At 44.9% G+C, this 25,344-nt stretch overlaps 3 protein-coding genes across 12 annotated transcripts in view; 1 reads left to right on the top strand and 2 right to left on the bottom strand.

Annotated features, from left to right (window-relative positions):
* LOC1272337 (muscle-specific protein 20) overlaps positions 1–25,342 on the top strand; it is a 31,738-nt gene extending 6,396 nt beyond the window's left edge. For all 8 annotated transcript variants that reach the window (XM_003437042.2, XM_061642171.1, XM_061642185.1 and 5 more), the window contains 3 exons: positions 16,583–16,794; positions 24,147–24,267; positions 24,357–25,342. In XM_003437042.2, the coding sequence (XP_003437090.1) occupies positions 16,583–16,794; positions 24,147–24,267; positions 24,357–24,548 (525 nt within the window). In that variant the 3' untranslated portion in view covers positions 24,549–25,342. The remainder of the gene's footprint in view (positions 1–16,582; positions 16,795–24,146; positions 24,268–24,356) is intronic.
* Positions 1,639–4,325, bottom strand: LOC1272339 (protein takeout). 3 transcript variants are annotated; one of them, XM_061656375.1, is made up of 6 exons: positions 4,071–4,325; positions 3,799–4,012; positions 3,605–3,697; positions 2,387–2,537; positions 2,175–2,308; positions 1,639–2,092 (listed from the first exon to the last, which is right to left on the bottom strand). In XM_061656375.1, exons 2-6 carry the CDS (start codon positions 3,914–3,916, stop codon positions 1,770–1,772), a joined length of 819 nt encoding a protein of 272 aa, XP_061512359.1. In that variant the 5' UTR covers positions 3,917–4,012; positions 4,071–4,325; the 3' UTR covers positions 1,639–1,769. The 3 variants fall into 3 exon arrangements, with proteins under 3 accessions (XP_061512359.1, XP_061512352.1, XP_311285.2); XM_061656368.1 differs by having other exon boundaries at positions 3,799–4,047; positions 4,136–4,325; XM_311285.5 differs by having other exon boundaries at positions 4,136–4,325.
* Positions 8,478–11,466, bottom strand: LOC1272338 (myophilin). The gene is made up of 3 exons (XM_311284.6): positions 11,093–11,466; positions 9,560–9,880; positions 8,478–9,486 (listed from the first exon to the last, which is right to left on the bottom strand). Exons 1-3 carry the CDS (start codon positions 11,096–11,098, stop codon positions 9,304–9,306), a joined length of 510 nt encoding a protein of 169 aa, XP_311284.5. The 5' UTR covers positions 11,099–11,466; the 3' UTR covers positions 8,478–9,303.
* Positions 25,343–25,344: the final 2 nt, after the last annotated feature.

The raw sequence follows: 25,344 nt of genomic DNA, 5'->3' as shown, positions 1-25,344 counted from the left end.
TATCGCTCAGATAAATGAGTAATTTGTTTAATATAACACTATTACCTCGAGGAGAAGTACCGAATAATTGTGCACAAGTCCTGTTCATTCAGAATCCAGTCACACAACACTCAATATACAACTTCCAATTTTATAAGTATAAGTATACAAATGATCTAAGCAAGAAACGCAAATTATGTTAATGTTGTTTCAATAAAGCATATGAAACAAATCAAAATGTTGAAGTATGAACGAGTTTTTGTTTTTGATTTGGTTATGCCGTCAGCTTTCCCACAACCGATGTATCGTTTTAAGAAGCTTTCTTTACGCTAAAGCGTTCAGTACAAAATAGGTATAATTCCGGAATTTGTTATCCATCTACAGAAATAAAAGGCTCGGAAATGGTAATAGCATGACAGGAATTTGAAATGGAACGAAATGTTCTATAAAACATCTCTTCATGTAAATTGAAAAAAAAAAACAGATTATGTTGAAGAAGTTGTTCTGTGACGACATTCTCAGATCTATTTTATGTATTTCTTTCGCAATAAACAACCATTTCACACTTTTACAGTGGAATTGTTCTTGTAGACGAAATCTACATTGGACTAAACCAAATTTCGTTCTAGCTTCGAGAATTCTAGATAGTTATGTGGGTTCATATTCTTGCCCTTGAAATCTTCTTCAATATTGCTGTATCATTTTGACACAACTCGACTGTAGTGCTGTTACTTTTTGCTGAACTTTACTCAAGTTCATTATAATCATGGTTAAAAAGGCATAACGTACCTCTCCAAACTATGTTCTTTATCATAGTTTGATTTGTTATGAAAACCGGTGTGTTGGGTACTACCGCAAATGGCTTACCCTTTCATCAGTTTGCGGGTAAAGTTCTCAGCAAAAATATACAATAATTTTAATCCTTTTTTGTTTTCATTTTCTGCGGCTGCGGACAAAATCAATTTGTGACTAGGAATCTGTGTGTTATTCATGTTTTGTTGGTGTGATCCAATAGAGTTCATTTTGTGATCCATTAGAATACAACTTCCATTCTTCTTTCTGGCGATGCTTTGAGGGCTCCTTAAATCTTTTGAAAACATCTTCAACTGTTGCAACTGGCGATGCTTTGAGACTCCTTAAACCGTTTGAAAGCATTTTCAACTGTTGCAACTGCGAGTTAAAAGAAAAATTGATAAGGTTTTGTTACCGTGTGCACATTCATTAATTACAAGTCTAGCGGCGTAATTATATAAAAACAAGTCGAGTGACTGGACTGAAAAAGTCTAGGATTTCAAAGGGAATATTAGTTGCCAATTAGTAGCTATATTGGTACCAAATGTTATCTGATTGTATGGCTTCTCATTTGTCAATTATTCCTTCCATTCCATGAACAATTCTTTCTTGGTAGCAGAAGCAAGCAGATTTCCAATAAGAAAGGTACCGAAATTAGATTACTACGATAGCTTCGTAGTTAACATAATAGTGCAATATACTTATCTTTCTCTAAGCAGACCAACGACAATATGTGGTTGAAAGAAATCAGCTCCATTAAACTGTATCGATTCAAGTGTTGACTAATCAACCTTCTTTGACGTACCTTCTTTGTTTCTTGTGCTGTAGTTATCGGAATGAAGATCAAAACCCAGCGAAACGATGGCGTACGGTCGCGTTTAGCTAACATTTAATACAACTATTTTGTTCAATCCTGCCCCTAAAAGCCTACAAGTACAATTTTCTGTGTCACCATTGCTGTATGTACAGGCGGTAGCAACCGGGCCGCGTCCGATCCCCTACGAGCCGCCGCTCCGCGGCAGATCCGCCACAAAGTAGTCGGCCGGCAGCTGGTGGAAGATGTTCTGCATGATCGCCAGCAGGATGTCCTCGATCGTTTTCGCGATGATCGGCTTGAGCGCTTCCGAAACCGGGCGCCAGTTGTCGTTCAGGTACTGGTTGGTGCTGTCCTCCAGCACCTTCACGCCCTCGAACAGGTTGCCCATGTGCAGGCGCAGGCCGGAGATGGTGTAGTCCACCTTCGTGCCGGTCACGTTGTAGAACACGTGCCCATTCTTCTGGTACAGGTCGGTGCTGGTGCGCATAATGATGTCCATGCCGCCTGAAGAAAAGGAGGAAAAAGTAAATGTTTACATTGAGCGTGTTCGCCACATTGGTGAAGTTCGTTGGTACCCTGTACTTACTCGGCTCAAACCAGCACTTGCCGTGCCCGTTCAGCGGTATCACCAGTATGCGGCCCTGCATGTGATAGTTGCCCTCGAGCCGCATCTTCGGCAGACGGATGTGCGTTTCCCAGCCAAAGTTCTTACTGCTGACGCTGTGCTCAAGAATGGAGGGGATTCGTTAGCATTGGCACAAACGGATTGCAAATCAGGCCAGTGATCGCCTATCTTACACATTGCGGAGGACTTTGGTGCTGGCGAAACCGGTGACCACCACCTTGGAAAGTGACGCGTTGACACTGACCGGTCCATCACCTTGCAGGATCCTTATTTTGCTGATCTTCATCGGGTCGATCGTGCCGACATGCTCGAGCCCTTCGATGCCTAGCGCGAGTTAGAAGCGTTTAGAGCGATTAGTGTGGCCTGAGCGTATTGCCTTTTTGCTTCTTAAAGTAGTTACTGTGAATAGGGTCAGTGGCCGAGGTTCTTGGGCTCGTTCGACAGTCCCAAACATGGACCACAAGTTTCACTGCATACGGTACATGTGCGGTATGTTGTGGTCACCGTGTCACGCGCACCGTTTACCCCTACCGTTCAACAAGCCGGCCAAGTGGGGTGCACCTTTGCATTGACCTCCATTACGGCTGCCAACGCTCCGAACGCAGGTGGACAGCCGTTTTGCACTATTTTGGCGCTCGATCATGGCGGCGTCTTGCAGGCGCGACCAGTTTTTCGCGAACTCCACAGAAACGGCTTTACGGCCCGTCACGCTAACCGGACGATAAGTTAACGTGCTGTCAAACTTTATCTTCCAACGCCCGTGGAACAGGAAAATTCGGTCTTTCGATTTTCGTGCTGGGCAGCAAGCCAACCGGTTTCACGCCACGCAATGCAATTCCCGTGTGTGGGTAGTTGGTTTTTGTGTTTGGCTTTTGGAAAAAAAAACATATCTGACCCTTTGCGCGCATGTGGTGAGATTTAAATTTAAATTAAAAGAGGGAGCGTAAGCGGGTGGGTGGGTTTGCTGTTGTCGAACACGACCCGAGCGAACGGGATCGGTTGCAGGTGGTGTTCGGCAAATGGATGCTTGCGAAATTCCTACGATCGGCTAAAAGTGGCAAAAGTTTTGGTTCAAGGCCCTGCCGGAGCAAAGGAAAACGTGTCTCACCATCACCACCCCCTCCATTGTGTGTGCACTGAATCGCATCGCAAATGCAGTGAGCCGCACGTATAGAGCCGCGATCTCGGCCGCGGGAAAATAGCGCTCGAAGGTCGAGAAAAGAATCGCTGGCCCTATTTCTCAGTACTGGTTTGCCGCGTTACGCGCGCTGTCCAGCTCCGACTCGTGGAGGGAAATTAATTTAATTACACTGTCTCACACACACACACACACACTCCCATGCAAGTACAAACACTGGTTGTAGGCATAATGCTAGATCAAAATCATTTACCGGTAACGAGCTTGTCAAACAGTCCCTGGACGGACTCGGTGGAACAGTCGACAAAGTCTGGCTGATCGAACCGGCATGTCTTGATGAACTCCGCTGTGGATCGGTGCCGTAGGAAGAAGAAATACAAAAAAAAAAACAATGGTTCGCGGTTAGAAATGGCAATGCCGGATGGTTTGGTACCAAGCGATGAGTACGTTTCGTTTCGAAGCTGGCCGAGGCGGCTGGTAGAGAGAGCGCGAGCAGGCTGACCACCCAGAACAGGCGCACCAACTGCGGGACGGTGCTCCAGACATTCCAGCACGCAGCAGACATCGGTGTGTTGGTTGAGGACGAATTCGGGATGAAGAATATCTCTGATACAGGGTAGGTTCCACACACGGTTGAGAGTTGAGAGGGTTGTAGTTGGTGCTGCAAAGACGCAATGCCCGTTTATTATAGGGCAACTCACATACACACACAGACATACAAAAGCTCATGTAACCGTACTAGAACTTAATGCAAAAATCACAAATTTCTTGTAAAAACACTTACGAGGAAGTCACTGTTTCACTTTGTAGCCTAAAGACACTGCACGTGCACTGTCGTGTACCGCACACAGAATCGTTCTACTGCACTGAAGGCACGTCTTCTTAGATACAGCTTAGAGCAGCAACCTAAACCGCGGGCACTAGCGACGTCTGAAAGCCCAGCACCATTGGAGGCACGATTTATAGAAGCGTGCACATATATATATACCTTGGGGTGAGCGATCCGGTGTGAGCGTGGAAACACTGCAATCAGGCCCGAACGGCACTGCTCATGCAAGTCTCCACATATAAACACACACCTTCCCGCGCCATCCCACCGCCCGGGCAGGCTGGTCAGAACAACCTGCCCGTCATTAGAAATCCATCCCTTCCCTTCGCGCTGGTGTTTGCGGTGACGGTCCGACCTGAGCTGTGCCTCATGTGTGGTTAGTTACCAACGGTAGCGGTTGCCACTCCACTCCGATCCGTTAGAACCGTTTACCGCTGCTGCTGGAAGTTGGATGCTACGATGATGTCGCGTTTTGCGCGTAATCTTAACCGTGTCAATGTTTGTGAAATATCCCACCCAGATCTCCCAAGCTCGCTCCGTCCCGAGGTAGAGGGCGGGGGTGCTAATCCGCATATCATCATGCCTGCCGCGTTTAATTGGCCGCGTTTTTTTTCCTGCTTCTCCCCGGAGTGCTCGGTGTTTGGGGTCAGCAGCCATCGATTGCACATTCGGCATCCGGATCGTATGACTCGGACGGCATGCCGGCCCGAAAGGTCAACGGCTTTCGTACCGGTGCCAAACTTCCAACCAGCATAGAGATGTCATTGATGGCCGAAGGGAGTCGGGAGGTGGGCTTGCAAGAAGTTTCCAATTTCCGTTGCTACCCGCCTACTGGTTGGAGTGAAGAAGGGGGGCACAAAGGGGCAGGGATTTGCTAAATTTTGATTTCATCATGCACCACCGAGGGGGTGCGCCAGCGGAAAGCGGGCAAACCGCTCGGCTACTGCTGATCATGGTGAGTAGCACCGTACCGGCGAAGGTTATTACTCGTAGTGATGCGCGAAACAATTATGCAACACATGATGTTCGCATCTTATGACAATGTTGGGGAGCATGTTGCTGTTGTTACTGTCGCCGCCAGGGTTAGGTGCACTTCGTGCCACGAGGGGTTGCCAGGCATCGGCTGCCTGGCGGGGATTAGATCGCTAACGGGGCGATCAATAGTGCGTGACAAGTGGGGTTGGTCAGTGTGTTCAAGTGGTTCGTTCTGCTGAGAACCGATGCTGTGTGTTGGCTGCTCTAAGGCTATTTTATGTTGTTTCTTTTAGTCTCAGAATTGGTTCTATGGAAACTTGAAGCAATGCGGGCATGCAAGGGACATTAATTTAGAATATTTCAAAATAATTGGTAATCATCCGTATGTCTTTTGGATAACCTTAGAGTTAAACATCTTCTTTTTAATCTATCTATCTTCGTAGAAACACTGATCTAAGAATAGATCAATACGGTCGCTACAAGAAATATGCACCAATGAACAAGGAAATACATCACAAAATATTCTTGGAAAATCGAAAAAACTGTATCAATAAGGCGGTTTGAAAAAAAAAAATCAAGTGCTTTTTTGCTTTTAATTGCAAACATATGTTTTTATCACTATTGATCTTGAATGTACAACAATTGTTTCGATAGCTCTTATTATAACTAGTTCTTTTTTTTTTATTCAGGGCTTTGCCGTATTGCTTAAATTATAACTAAATCATTTCACAGCTTTCAATCCTTACCGAAGTTCATCTTAACACAATTCATTCTCGAGTTCATTTCCAGATTCTATCCAAATTCCCACCAAAAATTTGCCAACCTGACTCAGCAAGATTACGCTTGCAACAACAATGAACTAAAACTATCCCAGAGCACGTAAATGTATGTGTTATTTTCATAGTCATCAAACATGCTGTTGACTTTGTGGAAAATAGTCAAAGTTAAGCATTCTTACTCTGTCTTACGTACAATCAAACATACTATAACGAGAAGATATGATTTTTTTTATCGTGGGAATGTTTCATTTAAAACTATTACAAAATTTCTCGATAATGGGGTTTTATGCTGAAAATTAAACATAAATCACCTAGACATTTCAGGTATGGTCAAATATCATCTGGTACAAGAAACCAACTTCATCGCACTGAGTACTGAAATTTGATACACTCTTAGAAGTTGTAAATGTTTAAATACTTAGTTGAGCTATTTTTAATTTCAAAGGTTGATAAGTGTAAAGATATTTAAACAAATATAGATAAATTTCCCAAGAAAAAGGTTAGATAAAGACATACGTAGCGTTATCATTGAAGAAATTTTTAATGAGAACTAGTATCGATTAACATTGGACATAGTTTTTGGTATTGGTACATCTTCTCTGCGTTTATTTTGTGAGACGGTTAGAGATCCTCCTCTTGATCCGACAATTAGAACCACCTGTCATGATAATAGACGTTCTGCATGCAATTTCCGTATACCTCAGGTCCAACTGATTTCCTAAGGTTGTGGTGAACGGCTGTCACATTGCAGAAACCCACAATCATGTGACAAGTCTAATCGACTCTAATTACTCATCGAAAACATGAAATGTTAAACGTATAACAAGATTTTAAGATTTAAGATTAATTAAGACTTTTATTCGATTTGATCACATTTTTAAGAATAAATTAGTATAATATACACCGCATTCGGGAAATATTCCTGTGCATGAACATCACATGTGTGGTTAAGCCGAGGAAATGCGAGGAGCTTTGATTAAAATTTGTGTGTTTAGTTTCTAGAGCCATTTTGAGGATCATTATGAGGATATTAAACAGCTAGAACTACTTTCCTAGATGCTAAACCTATTTGAAAATTATTTTTAAACACACTCTCGCATCCTGTAAATCTCTTATTTTTCTTTGGCTCAACAACCGATGTCGGTCAAGGCCTGTCTGTACCCACTTGTGGGCTTGGCTTTCAGTAACTAATTGTTTCCCCCCCTCCCCCCCCCCCCCCCCCATAGCAGGATAGCCAATCCTACGTATGGCGGCGCGGTCTATTTGGGGATTGAACCCATGACGAGCATGTTGTTAAGTCGTACGAGTTGACGACTGTACTACGAGACCGGCTAAAATACTATCCTATCTATCCCGTAAATAGATAGATGTTTATTATTATAACTTTTGTAATAATTAAATCTTATAAAGCGTATGGGCTTTTTTATAATCGATTAACCAACACCCAAAATGATAGATAATTCGATCTATGGAGCCCTTTAAAAGGTATCCATACTGCTTCATGGTGCGCTAATTGGCACACCATTCAGGTTGAAGAAGCGCGCGCACCATAATAATTCTCGCGTTTATTGGAGCGCAACGCGCTAACCCGCTATCGATTAAAATATGAAGCATTCGAAGCAGCTGGCTCAGACACGGTACGAACCCGAACCTTGGCGAGCAACCTTGGCCAACGGTGGTGAAGAAATTCGGGACCCCGGGATGTGTTCGTGCTATGTTTATCTTTCCGAAAGGCCGCACGCTCAACCTTGACATGGAGAGCGGGGCAACCGTAGGACCACCCGGCCTAGTATACGGCACATCACACATCGGCAGCTGTACACATATCTCATCACGATGATCGTTTCGGTCGTCCGGATTTATAGATCTGTTTGTTTGGAGTGACCTTACCCCGGCTGGCTCCACCAGTGCTGGCTCCACCAATCGGAATCGGTTTCTAGAGATTTCTACCGCTTGATACGTTGTACTCCGACGTGCGTAATACTCCACCCTGCTCCCACCGGGCAGTTCGGTAATCAGGCTTTATATTGTCAAGTACACACATGCATGGACACACACTCACACGCACAAGTTGCAATTAGTACTTTTTTCCAATCAGAAAACTGAACCCACGATTAGCAAAGGAGAGCGGTCAGAGGAGAGCCGAGAGCTGGCGGAAGCAACTACTCTGCCCCTCCATAAGGGAGGAGGTCATGAGTTCGCGCAATTCCAATGCAGGCACACGGGTTGGCGAACGACAGGTGATAATAGTGCGGCGCGAGAAGGGAGTTTAACTATCTGCTAGGACTGATAACTGATAATTAAGTGACGGTAGTTTGTAAAGAGTTCAGCGGCAACACCCATCTACGTCGGATGCGTACAGTTAACACAGGTCGTGGAGGTGGGAGTACTAATGATGCTGGTAACTTCAACCACCATCTGGTGATGCAACCGGACCCTGAGACTGCTCAATGTTATTGCCGATGCTGAAAAGATTTCTTCCTATTTGAGCTCTGCCGGAATCATGTCGGAGGAGTGATAGAACGCGAAACAAGACCGGCGACTTAGTTGTCACAGAGTATAATTTATTTGTTTATAGTCCGTACGTCCATTTATAATACGAATGCAAAATAGAGCTACCAGCAAGCAAGGGAACGTACGAGATGCTTTACCGTAAAAAAGAAAGCGCACAAGATAAAACACATTTACAACACACGCGCGCCCAAACCCTTCACCGAATATCTCCCACGAATCTTCAACGTACTGTCAACGTCAGCCGATCAGTCACGTTCAGCTGGCTACCGATGCATTCTCGCATGGCCCGCTTCGTCGGGAGTGAAGTGAAGTGTTGGGCGTGAGTGGCGCGATGAAATATGACCGCGGGATCGTTTGTTTTTCGTAAAGAATAAATAATGGATTCGCCCTCCAAGACCGCGATAGACATCCTCGCCGCGGCCGCGTCCTTAGCGATGAAGGTTTCTGTGGTGCTCTCGCGTAGGCCGCGTAGGTGTCGTAGGCTGGGGTCGCACCGCAATCGGGAACAACACACCGACGGGCGAAGGGCGAGGGCGTACGTATGTATGGGTGATGGTGAGGGTTGTCGGTTTTCTGTAAACTCCTAAAAATAGCCAATGATGCACAAACGATGACGGATCCTCCGAAGATGTGGTTGGGTCGGAGATTGCCCGATGAGCAAAACGATATTTAAAAAAAAATGGACTCTCTTTGAAGCGATGAGTGATGGAAATAGAAGAGTACGATGAGGGTATTGTTGTTGTTTTGGTTCGAGTTGTTTTTGTACATAAAGAAAACACCAAACACACTTCCCGCGGGAATACAGCTAATAGATAGGCAATAAAGGACCGTGCCCTGGAAACTGGGCGGCAGCCTTTACATGTGGCGGGTGTTGCCGAACGAGCCCTGGCCGGCCTGGGAGGCACCCTTGTTGAAGCCCATCTGCAGGTTCAGCTCGCCGTGATGGGCACGCAGCTGCTCCTCGCTGAAGTTGCGCTCGTTCTTGTCCGCCATCTTCGGCCCAAGGGTAGGTCCGTTGTATTCTGGGTGCTTCTGGGTCTGTTGGGGCGGAGGCGAAGGATCAGTACAAACTGGGAAACGCCTGCAGAACGTTACCAACAAGCACACTTACGATTCGTCCCAGCGAGTACAGGCAGAGCGTCACTTGCGGGATGTTGCGCCGCTCGAACAGATCCGCCGTCTGGAAGATTTCCTCCTCCGGCACGCCGTACTTCTTGATCGCCGCCTGGAAGCGCTGGATGTTCTCCATCAGCTGGAAGTTGGTGCCACGCTCCTGGATCTTCTTCACCGAGCCGGGGGCCATCTTGTTGATCAACTTGCACAGCACGACACCGTCCTTGAGGACGTCCTCGTACGGGCCGGGCGGCAGCTTCTCACCGAGCACGTCGCTGATCCATTGCAGCACCTCGGCTTCCTGTTCCTTGTTGCGGGGCTGTGAAGTACGGGAGGAGCACAGAAAGCAGACGAAAAAAGGTCATAAAACCCAGAATGCTATAAACACGCGAATCCATTCGCAAATTTCCAACCGCAGTGCAGTGTGTGTCTGTGTGTTTTTTTTTGTATGCCCACCCTCCGATCGGTGAATGGGAATTTTCCAACAGCTTGATGGCAATGTTATTCTCCATCACACGGAGAGTTTATGGATGTGCCGGGTTTCCAAAAATAGAACCGCACAACCGTTCGCGGAACGGATGTGTTTGCACTACCGGACGGAACGGAGAGATTTCCTCAGAATTCGCCCGCATCCATGTGATGGCGGTTCGTCGCAAATCGCTCTTTCCGGACCTGGAGCGTTTGGAGAAAGCTTTGCCCTCCCCCCTTCCACGTTGCTCTTGGGGGTGAAAAATCATTTCTAAAAGTGGTACGCATTACCGCTGGCATCTACAACAACCAGCGCCATTTTGATATCCTCGCAACGGTACTTTGATTTCCAACGGCAAATCGCCAGCGTACGCTTTGCCTGGTCGCACTGACGTCATCGTATTGTTATTAAAATCCTGCTCGAGCGGCTGTTGCAAAAGGCGCAACAACGCGCGGACACCAAATGAACGCCTACGACTTCCGTCGGGGCTGAAAACGAAAAAAAAACAGCCTCGGTCGGCTAATTTTATTCCTTCTCGGACCATTGACCGATACTACCTGATGGGGACAGCAAAGGGAAACGTGACATCCCTCCCGCAAGCGTGGGACGAGTGGGGCCAAACCTGTCCAATGCATTTGTTTCGACAGAAGCCATTAGCTGAAACTTGGATTGCAAATTCGCATGCGCACCAAGCTATTGGCATTCAAAGTTGTTGGCCGTTGGAGAAGGGGATTTGGCATCGGAAAAACTTACGCTTGAAAAGCGAAGAAAAAAATCTACAAAAAACTAGTCGTCTGTTTAGACATACATCTATCTGCAGAAAACCACATGACAACCGTTCTCTGATGTTGTTCCTTCCAAGAAAATTAGATATCCCGAGAAGACTTCACAAAATGCGTTGACTAGGGCATAGAGTTTTGGAGAATTGGGTGTTAAGGGGTTCGGCATGAGGTTCTAGGAGGTGGTTGAAGAAAGCAATGATCTTTTCCACAGATCACAAAACCGCGAGAGGATCTCAAATCTTCACCCAATATCTTCCAAAACACCGCCCAGTGCACGTACCGCCATTTTTGAAGATTTGATTGATACGGTTGATTGCTCGCAGGTAAACAACTAAAGATGTTAGGTACCGGAAAACACACCGGACTACGCAAACAAATCGCGCTTTGCTCGAACAAAGCACTACCAACAACACACGCGCAAACTAACACAAGCACACACAGAGACAGTCGTGCCGAAAAACTCGTGGAAAACTGTGCACCGAATTAGTCCGAACAAGATGTTTGCCGTACGCCGACTTGCGCTAGACTGTGCCGGATCGTCCGAGGGTGGGCGAATTTTGTGTCGGGCTGGCAGAATTTTCGGCGCCCGGGTCGACGGGGTGGGCCCCGTGGGGAAGGTTGAGAGCGTGTGATCCAGGGCGCGTGTCGTTTCGGGATGTGTTTTTACACACCCGGACCCTCGTCGCGCGCGACTCATGCCCAAACGATCATTTAGGCCAGTTCGAGTATGTTGTTGTGCGCATCCTCGCACCCCATCTTCCCCACAGACACACACATTCACCATCGTGCGGGCTTCACGGTTGTGAGGTTTCGTTGGGGAGTGGCGTATTGGAAGTACTCGAACACGGACGGGCGAAGATACGGTATAGTAAATGGGAGGGGGAAAACAACAATAAAAAAACAGCAAACAGCAAGATCGCAAGAGATCGCGCGCGGATTATTCTCGCAAAGCATGGATGCGTCGCGCGCGGCCGCGCTTGCGCAAGGTGGTTTTCCTCGGTGGTAAGCGGGCATGGACCGCGATCTCCCCGGCGGACAGTTGTTTCTACCATCCATAATTCCAAAACGGAAAAACAACACCCACCTGGAAAGCGGAAAGGGGCCCAGAGATCGGATGTGGGGAAAAGCAGTAGAGTGGATGGAATTGGAAACCATTGCAGTGCCTTGCGGAGAATGCGTTCGCGGTGTGCGTGGAAACTGGATGGAATGGGAAAAAAGGCCCAAAAATTTTCAAAAGTCAAAAGCCAACCATATAAACAATTTTTCACAAATTTATGACACTTCTGATGTTCGGCACTGGTTTTAGGGATTTTGATTTTCCGTACGAGCTCACATGAGTTCATATTTTGTAATCCCTTGGTGTTGAAGGAACAACTTGATCGCTCGTGATCACTTTGCATTTGAATCTTCAAAACAAAAAAAACAACAACCCGTAAAAATTGATCTGACATTGATGTGTTCTGAGCTCGTAAAAATCTGAACACTGCCAAACATCTCCAAAACCAACAAAAAAAAAATCAACTAAAGCAGACGGAAGGAAATGGATAGCGGATTTTCCCAACGATCACTCAGCGAGTGACGTCAACACGCCTGGACCTGCACGATTGACCTTATTGGAGCTGCCACCCGGCCGCATGTGGATGATGATGATGAACCGCGATCGTATACTAAATTTAATCGTCAGCACACACGCACGAGATCCTGTGTGGTGGTGGTCCATCTCGGCGCTAATCGGAACTATCTGTCACGCTCGTGTGTGTGCACGATATTATCCTCAATGACATCATCCAGAATTGGCGGCAACATGCCCCCTATCCACTCAGGACAGGGACGGAGATGTTGCAACAAGTTAATTTCCCAGCTTGCATATTTGTTTATATCCGTTGGCTGTTCATTTGCCAATGCTAGCAGTTTCCCATGCATGCTTCTAACGGATGCTGAGGTGTGACATCAATGCATCAATCTGGTTCCTCTAGGTCCCCTTGGCGCGGGGACCGTGAGGTTTCGGTATGTCCTAGAAATTTTGATTAATTTGAAGCAATGTTACGCCCGCTGTAACGCTGTTCGAGCGCAAGCAGAACAGCAAAACAACACTGGCATAAGTAAACAATTTTTGGAGCATTGTGAAGCATTGCGTTGTCCAAGGGGGGTGTCTTTTCGCAAGCGTTGCGATTTAAAACATTGAATTTTATTTTTTATATACATTGTTCCAGAGATTTTCTAGTGCTAATGTTCTTAATGGCTATAGTAAAACTTCTTCTAGTTGGCAGAAATGTTAGTCCCACCAACTAAAATTGAGTTAGATTGCAGATGTTGAGCAGATACACCCCTTCATAACATTGATTCTACGAACCGTCCTTGTAGTCTACTGCATGGTTCTTCAAACTACGGCCCGTGCAAGGTGAATTAAAGATATCAGGTGGTGTTCATCTACTTGTTCATCTATTTTCTCTATAACATTTCTTCAGTTAAATTACTTAGCAAACATATCTCGGGCTTTTTGAGTTCTTATTTAACATTAATCCATAGATAGAGCTCAAATATTGCATGATAATTCAAGAGTTTTTTCTTGTACAATTCATTGTGTTTTCGTCTTGTTTAAGGATAACAATTTAGATTTTTTATTTAACTTTGTTTCACATGAATTCTTCAATAGCTATGAGGCGCGTGGGCGATTAAACAGGAAGAAGAAATCTAAAAATAAGTTAGTTAGAGTATCAGACTAAAAAAGTCAATACCTCTTTCGTCAATATGACTCATTTTTCAATTCCTACATCAATAAACATTCAAAAATGTACTTAATAACCAAGAATTGTCAATGTTTTGTGTGCGGAAACCAATGGTTAACTGTTTTAAAATTACGTAAGGTCCCTCACATATAGAGGCCCTTTTCCACCACCTGGGGTCTTTAATACAACTAGGACCCGCGGGCCGCATGCGGTCCTCAAGAGCCTGTAATGCGGCCCACGATGACTTTGTAAAGGCTAGAAAATAGAGTAACACTTATGTTTTACTTTTGTAAGACAAAATCAAGATACTATAAAATAAAAATGTAGAAATTTGATATAGTTCAGTTAGTATTTTCTCATCAGAATGAGATTTGAATTTTCATTCATTCTAAAGGTAGTGTCAAAATGGCCCTCAACAAAATTATTTGTATATCAGTACGACCCGCGAACTGAACAGTTTGGAGACCTCTGTTCTACGGCATGGATGTGCAGGTTCATGCAAGGAAGTTTAGAATGGTTTCCCAACTAGATACTTCTGCCTTGCAGAAACACCCATGTGTTCAGCTCATAGCAATTATATTTAAAAGGATATTTAGAATGGTGAACGTCGTATCGGTCGAAAGTTTTTCTTTTGAAAATAGTTAACTATAATTTGATTTTTATTTATATAGGTTTTCCCAGAGAGGTCTTCGCGCGTTAGGTTACGTAGGAGTATTCTTGCCCCAGACAAGTAGCGTAAAAATGAGGCACAGTTTTACAAATAAGCCGTCCACGCACGATGACGTGAAAATAAAATCGATTGAACCGAGCGTCCCACGCCTGTCACCTTAATTTCCCTTCTGCCACGAAAGACGCAACGGTTAACCGTCGGAAGATCGTTAGCCTTCAGAGGATTAGTGCTGTATTGCTGGGGGGGATTGAGGTGGGTTGTAAGCCGTAAGGGCATAACCTCCGGCTGGGGGTGTGCGGTGAAAGTTGCGCGTGGGATGTGAAGAACAAAACGGAACCCATCGACCACCCTCTGCCCCCGGCCTCCCATTATGCTGTCCAACCGCACGGGCGTTGCCTGGTTGGGAAACGATTGGAACCGTACACCACCGCCCGTGATGGATCTTAAAATAACGAACCGTGAACATGGAACGTGTTCGGGCGTAGTACTAGCGAGCTGCTTTGTATTATTATTTATTTACGTGCTATTTTTCTTCCACTCCCACTCACACAAGCACACACACACACTCAAGGCGTACTACAAAAGTGATCACAACACGGTGTATTTGTGTGTGTGTGTGTGTGTTTTTTTGTAGTTTTGGGAAGGATTCAAATGGAACCCATATTTAATAGAAAACACTTTGCACTGCCCCATTCCCACCCCGGTTCGTTTGGGCGAAATTAACGAAAATGAGCGCGAAAACCCCGCGGTCCAGCGAACCCCGGTCACTACCCGGGGGCGGCCGCTGAACTCATCACAAGAGCGTGTGCGGGAAAAACCACGCATGGTTGCCGCTCTCCAGAAGCAAAAAAAAACACAGTTACTGCTCGTTAAAGAAAATGGAGAAAAATGCCTCTTCTCGCAACAGAACGGAACATTATTCGAAGCTAACGATTTATTTTGGCGCACACAAATTTTGAAAACGATCGTCGACGGCCGCCGGGGGACCCTAGTGTCAAACTGCTAAAGCTGCGTGTCAGTCCCAAGCCGCCACCAGCTGTACCGGGACGGCATGCAAACGAAGAGCTAGCACTGGTATAAATCCCGAGTGGCGCTGCTGGCCGGCCGGTGGTGTAAACAGTGCACGCCTCTGCCGGTAGCTCATGAGGGTTCTTGCTGTAATTTGTGGTGGAATCAATTTTCAATTTGCAGCAATTTGAATATTAGTTAGTTCCTTTCTCGCAATTAATCTCTCAATCGCACGATTGGGCTGTTGGAAGTCGTGCAATGTTCACCCCAACAGCCGCTCGGCCAAACGTGTAAACGTGCCACACGGGAAACGGCTAAAGGCCCGGATCTACGAAAATGAAGCGGCACAGCATTTATCGTGCATTTCTTTTTATTTCGCAAAACTGTGCGCATTTTTGTGCTAAAATAAAAACAGAAATGAATTAATTTTTTTTGTATTCATTTTGGTGTGTAAATGCGCAAATTGGGAAGCGGGTGGTCCAGCAACGAATCTCGATGTGAACCGCAAACCGCAACACATTTCTACGAACTACGAACCGGTTCCGCGTGTAGTCAAACAATTGCCAATCACGCTGGATGCATTTTAACCAGGGTCGCATGCGCGCACCGATGTTCGGCCCACTTCCAAGCAGGTCTACTAAGGAAGTGGCAGGGATGGCAGGCTTTTGAGAAACAAAAACATGCATTTTGCAACAAAATGTAAATAAATAAAAACATTGTTTGCGCATTGTTTGTATCCATGGCAGTAGAAATTTGGTGTAAAATTGTATAAAATTATTATATTATTTAAAAAAAAATATCACTGTTGTTTCTCGGACAATGTAAACGGCGCTTACCGAGAATACCGGTGATGGCCGTCGTCGTGTCTCCATGGCACGAACCTGAGCTGAGTACATTTGGAACCCGGGTAACAGGCGTGCGAGAAGGTAGCGCGCAGGGAATTAATTGGGAATTATTGCACTTAGATGGGGTTATTAATTTTCCATAAATTTGCTACTATTATTATACGTCAGCACTACAGTAGATAGCATTAGTTTTATTCATTTCCCACGTTTGAAGTTTGATGCATGTTTTATTTATAGAAATAATATTTTTTGCGAATTGTCTGCTGTCGACAAACAACATCAAAAATGAATGCCCTTTTAAATCAATTATTGTTTACTTAATTTGGTTGCCAACAGCACCGATTACTTTGAAACAAATCTTACTCAAACATATTTGCGATCCTTGATATTTCCATAGCACAAATATTGTTCATTATTTATATTTTTCTATTCTTACCCGACATTTCAAATTCCCAATTACTGCGCCCTCCCAACGGACACACGCTAATTTTTGAATTTGCTGCATATTTCCTTCCCAGGTCGCCGGCAAGCGGGATCGCGACCAGGAGCGCGAAGCGCAGCACTGGATCGAAACGGTGATCGGGGAAAAGTTTCCGGCCGGCCACGTCTACGAGGACTGCCTGCGGGATGGCATCCTGCTCTGCCGGCTGATGAACCGGCTGTCGCCGGGCATTGTGCCGAAAATCAACACCACCGGGGGCGACTACAAGATGATGGACAACATTAATCAGTGAGTAGAGTTTCCCTATATGCGGTGCTTTCCTACTGTAGACAGTTGGAAAAAAGTCACACAAAACAAACCCAGCGTGACCACGCAGACTCGCGCTTGTCAGCTGTCATTTTGCACCAATCGGTAAAATCTGGGTACCCGCGGGTGATTTTGCTACATGGATCCGGTTGAATCGCGGTAACATTTGTGCCGGGAGCGCATGCCGAGCGGAGGCTGTCGCTTCGCCCAGCAGCGGCGTCGTCGATGGCGGGAATATTTGAAGAACACCGCCGATCCGTTTCCGCTGAAAAGAGCGTTTGACAGGTGGCGGCGGGCTGCGTTCGGCGAAACTGGTCGGTTTTTACATCGAACGATGCAAAGAAAGGAGGAGGCGGGAGCGCATGTGCGAAAAAACAACAACAACAAACCGGCTCTGGAAACAGGAAATAGCCGACATGGTGCGCATTTGTACGCGGGCAGCATGCGATGCGGGAGCTGCTCTCGCCGCGGACGGCTGGCTCGGGGTTGCCTGGTACAGTGCGTGACAGAGTTGTAGACGCAGGGAAAAATTTATCGTATTTCCAGATTATCTTCTCAAATGGGAGCTTTTGTGAAAGTAGTTTTATTTTGTATATTGAGTTTGTCAGTTGGGGCTCAAATTATCTCAACGCTCCATAGTAAACCACGCGCCAAACTCAGATATCAGCCTATATTGTTACAGTCTGAACCAGTGCTGCAAAATGTCACTATCAATGTCATAAAAAAATCTGACTGAAACAAAATCCATATCAGCGTCACGTACTCAATTGTGACAATCAGAGGTGATACTCAGAACGATTGGTGTGACCAATACATGCTCATGACATGTTTGCGACCATCGCTTGGTCAGTCACTATATCACGACTTTTTTTGCTGTGATCAATTTTGCAAAATGTCACTTACATAGTCATGACAAATTACGGCTGAAATAAAAATCATGTCAGCGTCACGAGCTCTACTGCGAAGATCAGAGGCGAGCCTCAAACAGTTGGTGCGACCATCACATGCTTGGTGACATTGTGTGCAACCAACTCTTGGTCAATCACTTAGTCGCGACATTTTCAGTCGGTGATCATCGCAATGGTCACGGGAGATATGCGGTGCGTGCGAGTGGTTCCAAGAAACAAAATGAGCATGTTTTCTCGCTCTGTTTGACCCGACAGATAATCAAAACAGATAGAGGGAGAAAGCATGCTCATTTTGTTGCTAGAGCCTACGCGCCAAGTATATTCCAAGAATGTCGCGATTATCGCCGACAACAATGTCGTGACCAAGTGAGTGATCAAAAGTTGGGTGCTAAACTAAATGTCACCAAGCATGTGATTGATTTTCCAACTGTTTGAGTATAGTCACTGATCATCTCAGTTGTGTACGTGATCTTATATGAGCTTCGTTTCAGTCATGAGTGTTGATGATTGAAAAAGTTGCATTTGGCAGCACTGTTCACAGCCAGAAAAAAATCATGATAATGCTTGCACCGGCATTAAGCTAAGTTTGTCAGTCAGAGTATCGCGTTGGACTCAAGAATTCAGATGTCGTGTTCAGCATGTCATGGCGCACTTTTATTGACTATCAGCAATGAGCATCAAGCTACCACGGATATGTTCATTGTTTTCGTTGGTGAAAATCTCGTGATACTCATGACATTTTGCAGCACTGGTCTGAACAAAATGTAAACAATCGCATATTTGCTCATTCATGGTTAATATATTTTGCTGAAGTATAAATATTTCGTCTAGAAAGCATTGAATTAATCTGAAAGAGTTGTATCTCGTTTGGCACAAAAAATTAAATGATATAATGAGAACAAATTCCACTGGAACTTCCACGAACATGTGTCAAAGGATGTGTTAAGCTAAAATAAAAACGTGAGGTTCGACTGCACTGGTTCGCTTGAAAATTGTAAATATTTATTCGTATCTACAAATATAGTTTATATACCATTGGCTTAACGTTCTACGGTGAGAAGAAAATTGATGCATTCTGGTCGTAACGTTGACATTACGTCTGGTCGTAACGTTGGTGTATCGGTTACACCCCCAAGGAAGAACGTGCGGGCACGTCAAAATGAAGTTTGCAAATTGCTGTGGAATGTGTGATCCTTTTTTAATTTCCTTTCTCAGATAAGGATGAATTGGTTAATTTGGTTGCAATAGACTTTTTTTGCTAAACAGTACGCATGTATGATAATCGACAACCATTGTTTTTTTTACCGCAGACGGTTGGTGATTTGCTAATTGCTAGAAACAATCAAGCCTAGATGTATCAGATGACCTATCTGAGAAAGGTTTTAATATTATCGTTATTATTTGTTTTGTGTACATGCTCGTTTATTTTTATAGCCATTTTAGTCTATTTTATATCTTTGCCATACCCAATTGACAGTTCTATTAATTTTCAAATATAACCCGGATGAGGCATATTTTTTCACTGATAGGCTTTAATTTCAGTTTCTAACCTAAATTTAAAAAAATATTATTTTAAATTTTATACAATTAGGCTCAAGAATGGTAAAAATCTCTTCTCGCAAAATCTTCTTGAGGTTGCATTGAATTTTGAACGATTTCTCGCACCAAAAAATTCCACATCCAAAGTCTTTAGGTTAGTTATAGTTTTTAAATATTCGTACATATCCGCCGCCGTTTTTTTTGTCACGCACTGTACGCTGTGCGCCTGGTACCAGCAGTTTGCCGTCGCCTTTGCTTCACCGTAGCTCCGCCCCTATTGGGGCAGCCCGCTGCCGCCCATGCGCTCTTGGTAGAATTCAGCGATTGCGTGCTACAACTTGTTCAAACGTGTCGCAACAGAACCGGTTTTTGGTACAAACACAGCAGCGTCGTTGTTTGGCCGTGGGCGCGAACCGTCGGTCTGCGTTGGACGAACCGGGCGCGCGTGTGTTTAGACCAACCGTTGCTGACTGCTGGCGCTGCTGCGGCCCTGGCAAAAACCGTGGTAAAACTACAACTTGCTACGCGCGTCGGCAGTGCGCCAAAAAGCGCTCGACGTGGACGGGTGTTGCCCACAATACACACTTTCCTTACTGCTGCTGCAGTGCGAGGTGATCCCGGGCCGGTTCGGCAGCAGCACACACGCGAGTTGTGTGCTCTCCGTGTGTGCCGGGGTGTGCGGGCCCTTTAGCGCACGGGAACAACCAGCGCGAGCGTTTCGAGAAATCCGGTCGAAACGAGTACCATTTTGACCCGGGCCGCATGCGACCCGGAAGCGTACCGGCCGGCAGTGCAGGAACCGTTTCGACGCTCGACCCGGGTCCGGATTGCAACAATTCAGCCGAATAAGGTACCACTTGTACCGGGCGCGCAGGCACGCCGGCAGTGCGACTGCTCTACCCGGCCGCTTTGCGCGTTCGCGCTCGAGCACTCTCTGTCCGGCAGCATCGTCGTTCTGGTTAGGCGACGGTAACAACACCACCGATGCCAACCGGTTGCAGTTTTCCTACACGACTTGCTACAAATGTGAGCTTTTCACACCGCCTTTGCACGAGTGCGCACTGGGGTTGCGGAAAGTCGTGCACTTAAAGACACGCTCGGTTTAGTGAAATCGCTTCCTGCAGCCGGCCGGACCCTGCCAGTTTGCGGTGCTCGCCCGTTCGCAACGTCAAATGCGACTATTTTTGAAAGTGCGCCCCTCGGTGTTGAAATTGAAACAGGTCGCGCTGAGTAGCATCCGTACCAGGAGCGCATGCTGCGCGAGAGGTGGCCGCTGTTCGCGCTAGTCGCATTCGAGGCAGCGCCACTGCGCGTTTGGGCAACTGGAAAGAAAGCGGGAAAGCGGGGCAAAAAGGGTACCCTTTATTCAAGCACCCTTTTCACAGGAAAGATTTCATAACTCAAAATGAACTCGTTCGAGTGTTTTAAGAACATCATGTAAGTGTTTATCCCGTTTTTTTTTGCATTTTTCGTTTTTTTTAAGATATGCAATTTTAAACAATTTGTCTGAGTAAAGCAGAACATTTCAACGTGTATTTTTGTTATTATAACAAAACAAAAAATGCTTCGTATGGGACAAAATGGGCCTCTTTTGACAAGTGGCGATTGGATGAGGTTATGGTGTTGTATTTGCCCTCACAATATAACTAACGGACACAGCTTCATAAGTTCCATTTTCGTCGATTGAAACGTGTAAAAGGTGTTTTGATTTTAGAAATATTTTTTTTTTTAACTTGAAGGGCTTTCCTCAACAGCCAATCGAAAGATAGAAAGAGAAAATATTTCAAGACGCGTGCACACAAGTTTGACCATTGCCTAAGCGCCGTTGCTTTGGTCCATATTTCCCTAGTGTTTTGGCGTATCACGTGGTGTTTTTCAACATGTTCAGGTTCGGGTTCGTAAGACCATGTGGTAATTTGTATCCTTATACAAATCGTAGATGCATAGATACATGTAAGCAAATTGTGTTTCCTAGAAAATTGGAATGCATATTCATTAAACTGCTTAACATGTCCATTTTTCCCCGCCTTCCCTAACGAGATTTCTTTAGTTATTGTTGTCCCATAAACATAGCAAATTGCTGATAGCAAAAAAGCCATCTTTTCCATATTTAATGTGTCCATGATTTCATGTTTTTTGTTCCTAATTTGTTCGTTAATTATTACGAATAATTAGTTGTTAGTATTTCTTCGATGAAGCATGCGCTTTTCAGGAGTTTGCTCGCACGCGCTACCAAGAAGATGCTGTTCGGTGTGCGTGTGTTTGTGTGTAGGGAAAGCGGGGCAAAATGGACCAGTTAAGGATTTTGGTCTGTATCTTATTGGATAACCACTTTACACTGCTATTTTGACGGCAATTGATATTTCAACGTTTTATTCATGAAAAACAATCAGAAACATATACGTAGAATACAAATATATTTGTTTAATCTTCTTCTTCTTCTTCTTTGGCACAACAACCGCTGTCGGTCAAGGCCTGCCAGTACCCACTAGTGAAGTGAGCTTGGCTTTCAGTGACTTAGGGCGGTGGCATCGCTCATCGGATGCGATTTTATCGGACGCGATTTATATGGGATTTGACAGATAACGTCGGACGACGAAATCGCACGTCCGACGTTATCTGTCAAAACCCATATAAATCTCGTCCGATAAAATCGCATCCGATGAGCGTTGCCACGGGCCTTATTGTTACCATAGCAGGATAGTCAGTCCTACGTATGGGGGCGCGGTCTATTCGGGACTTGAACCCGACGGGCATGTTGTTACGTCGTACGGGTTGATGACTGTACCACCAGACCGGCCCAATTTGTTTAATATGAATATTAAAAGTCAACGTCATACGTCGGGAAAATGTATTGTGCGGGGTAAAATGGTCTTGCTATAGGGCAAAATCAAGGACAGTGTAGGAACGAGGTCAAATATTATCCAAAATCGGTTTGGTCATCTTGGATGCCATTTGACAGCAGAAAGCCTTGGGAAGCTAATCAAATTCTTAAAGCGTTATTATTAAAAGAGACATTAATACATTTGGTGAAACATTCAAAAACAAATTTACAATTTTCCTGTGATTTATCAGACCTATTTATCATTTTTATCAAAATTCAAATTTGAATCGAAAGGGCTCTTAAATGTAAAACTGCCTGTAACGAACTTTTGGCTACTTGTCCAATCGTTCTATATCACTTGACTTCGTTCCTACACAGTCCTTGGGGCAAAATGATCTTACACGAAATGTCAAAACAAACCAATACAAAGGGGCAAAATGGACCACAACATTGGACTTTAGGCTTGGTTTAAGCACTTGCATCTTGGCAGAATTGTAAGAGTAGATATTTAAGTTTAGTATTTAAGTGTTTTGTTCATTTGCTATTTTATGCACTTATTTTGGAATCTTAGGTTATGAAAGGTGAGGTTGATGGTTGCTCTCGGGTTGATCTTAGGTTGATGGTGAGATTTAAAAATTGTATTTGATGTTTTTCAATCATTAGAAGTTATTGTATACGTGTTCATTTGCCAATAATGCAGGTGACCATTTCGCCCCACCTAACCATTTTGCCCCAGGTTCCCTTATGTGTGTGTACCGTGTTTATGTCAACCCCTCCCCCTTCCCCAAGGGGTGTACCGGTGTCCGAGATCGCCCCGTTATCGCCGCCAATCCTTGCGCTGAGAGATGTGCAGCCCCCGACAAGCGTGCATGCGCTCCCGTTCCATTGCTTATCGATTGCTCTCACCGATGATTGTGGCGAGAACGTGTGCGAGATCCTCCCGGGGTTGCTGTGTGCAACAAAAAAGGCAAACAAAACGGGTTTTTGCTGCGTTTGCAGTACGATTTACATCGATTTTACATCGTTTAGGTGGCGCTAGTGAAGTCTTGGTCGGATTTAGGAGGGGGAAGGGCATTGATGGAATCAATATTTTGTATTTGCTTTCGTTTTTTTCACTTTAGGTTGTAATCGAATGATTTAATTATCGCCATCAAACTAATTCTGCAAAAAATTACATAGCATACATTAAGGGGGATTAACGTTTGTATTAAACAAATGACTTTTTTCGTTTGCCTGTAGAAGAAAATAAAAACTATGCGCGATAATTTATTTCCATTAACATCCTTCTAAAGGTAATTATTTAAACTTACGTCCAAAAATAAACCTAGGACCTTACGAGCTGCCTGTCATCAGTTATTCGAAATTCATGTCGGATGAAGACATACGTGCAGGCATGTTTTGAACATCTGACTTAAATTTTTAGCAATTCCTTTTCACTTTCGCGACAAAATTGTTCGAGTATAGGTTTTGCATCATGTTGGTCCAGAAAAAAAAGCCATAGGACGCAACTGGGCGATGTCGGACATTGCCTGACACTGCGTAGCCAGTGGACGCGATTTCTGCTCCCTGATATGTTTGTTCATATTGCACAGGTACTTGTCAGTAGGTTTTCATTTTCAGCTTACTTTGGAGCCTGAAGTCGCTCAGGGTCATCGGTCATTCCGAATCAGGTTTTCTTTCGATGCTCTGATTGTTGTCTAATAGCTCCAGGATGCTGTAGATGCCGGAACGGGCTTCACTTTTTTGGCCATCACGGTTGAAGATCGACTGATGGAGGTGTCACATTGTGTCCGTTGATTCATGGTATACTATTATTGAAAGCGCAATTTACGGAACGTTTGTGCAGGTGCAAAATGAATGTGTTTGAACTGAATTGCTTCGATCATTTCTTTTTATGAATCTTTCATTAAATCCAATCATCTTGCGCCTGCACTTCCGGACAGGCTTAGCTGTCTATTGCAACCACTTTCAAGGTCTTTGCAAAAATGTACCAGTAGACATACTAATTTAAGTCCATCAACAAAACAATCATGTCCCTAAAACTGTCTACTGCTGCTTCGCAGGTTCCAGAAGGCGTGCATCAAGTACGGCGTGGCCGACGTCGACCTCTTCCAGACGACCGATCTGTGGGATCGCAAAAACGTTGCCCTCGTCACGACGACCATCTTTGCCGTGGGCCGAGCGGTAAGTGTTTACCGTCGCTTAGTATAGACACTAGAATGACGCTCTGCTTTTTCTTCTTCTTCTTCTTCTTCTTTTCGTTCCATCGCCAGTGCTACAAGCATCCGGAGTTCCGCGGCCCGTACCTGGGACCCCGGCCGGCCGAGGAGAATCGGCGCGAGTTCACCGAGGAGCAGCTGCGGGCCGGCGAGGGCCTGATCGGGCTGCAGGCCGGATCGAACAAGGGCGCTACCCAGGCCGGGCTCAACTTTGGCGCCACCAGGAAGATCCTGCTCGGCAAGTAGGGCCACGACGAAGGTGCAGTAGACGGAGCAGACGGGGGAGGAAAAACATAGCAACAAACAAACAAACAAACAATGAAAAGAGGAGTTGCCCCGGAGAGCTAGCTTTTCCGCCGCGAGCAGTTCGTCGCTTGCTGAAAGGCGTGACATTTTTTTCTTTTATCACGGCTCATGCTGCACACTAAAATTCTAACTGTATTGTATTTACAAATATGCTATTTGTCCCTCAAGCCTTCGGTACGTTTTTCTTTGTTTTTGTTTTTGTCCGTCAATGGGGAGTAAGCAAGCAATCGCATCACACAACATCAACTTAAATTATTAACTTATTTATTGAAAAGAGAAGCGTTTGGCTCTTGCTCTGGGCATTTTATAAGATCACGATAACATAAATAATACCCCCGCGGATGTCGCAAGTATTAATGCACAAGAGAAAACACAAGAAAGGTGTATGGAGAGGACCAGGGACAAAGTTCAAAACAAATTTTGGGTAGGCTTCTTTCGGCGCGTAGAACATTTCCAAAAAATCAAGAACACACCGCCAACATGGCACAATTTATACACTATACTAACACCACTAACTAAGTAATGTGCGTGTGTGAGTTTTAGAAAAAATATCTAATCTATTTTGATCTTACGCCAGAATAAGTATTACTACTCCCCCACATGCTTTTCTCTCGACTACTTTCAAACAAATCTGGACAAAATGGGGGTTTTTGCTTTATCGATGTTGTTTCTTGTTAATTTTTTTTTCTGACCAAAACAATAAAGTACAATATATTGCCTTTCAAAAAAAGAAGCA

This window comes from Anopheles gambiae, chromosome X (assembly GCF_943734735.2).
Source record: "Anopheles gambiae chromosome X, idAnoGambNW_F1_1, whole genome shotgun sequence".
Lineage (NCBI taxonomy): Eukaryota > Metazoa > Arthropoda > Insecta > Diptera > Culicidae > Anopheles > Anopheles gambiae.
This window is presented reverse-complemented; position numbering and strand designations above follow the sequence as displayed.

Excerpts from the sequence above, each read along its gene's own strand:
- LOC1272338 (XM_311284.6), bottom strand. Across the intron at positions 9,487-9,559 it reads TGTACTCGCTGGGACGAATC|ACCCAGAAGCACCCAGAATA; the intron begins GTAAGTGTGCTT and ends CCGCCCCAACAG.
- LOC1272339 (XM_061656375.1), bottom strand. The coding sequence starts at position 3,916 with ATGTCTGCTGCGTGCTGGAATGTCTGGAGCACCGTCCCGCAGTTGGTG. Across the intron at positions 2,309-2,386 it reads ACCAAAGTCCTCCGCAATGT|CGTCAGCAGTAAGAACTTTG; the intron begins GTAAGATAGGCG and ends TCTTGAGCACAG. Across the intron at positions 2,093-2,174 it reads CAAGTGCTGGTTTGAGCCGA|GCGGCATGGACATCATTATG; the intron begins GTAAGTACAGGG and ends CCTTTTCTTCAG.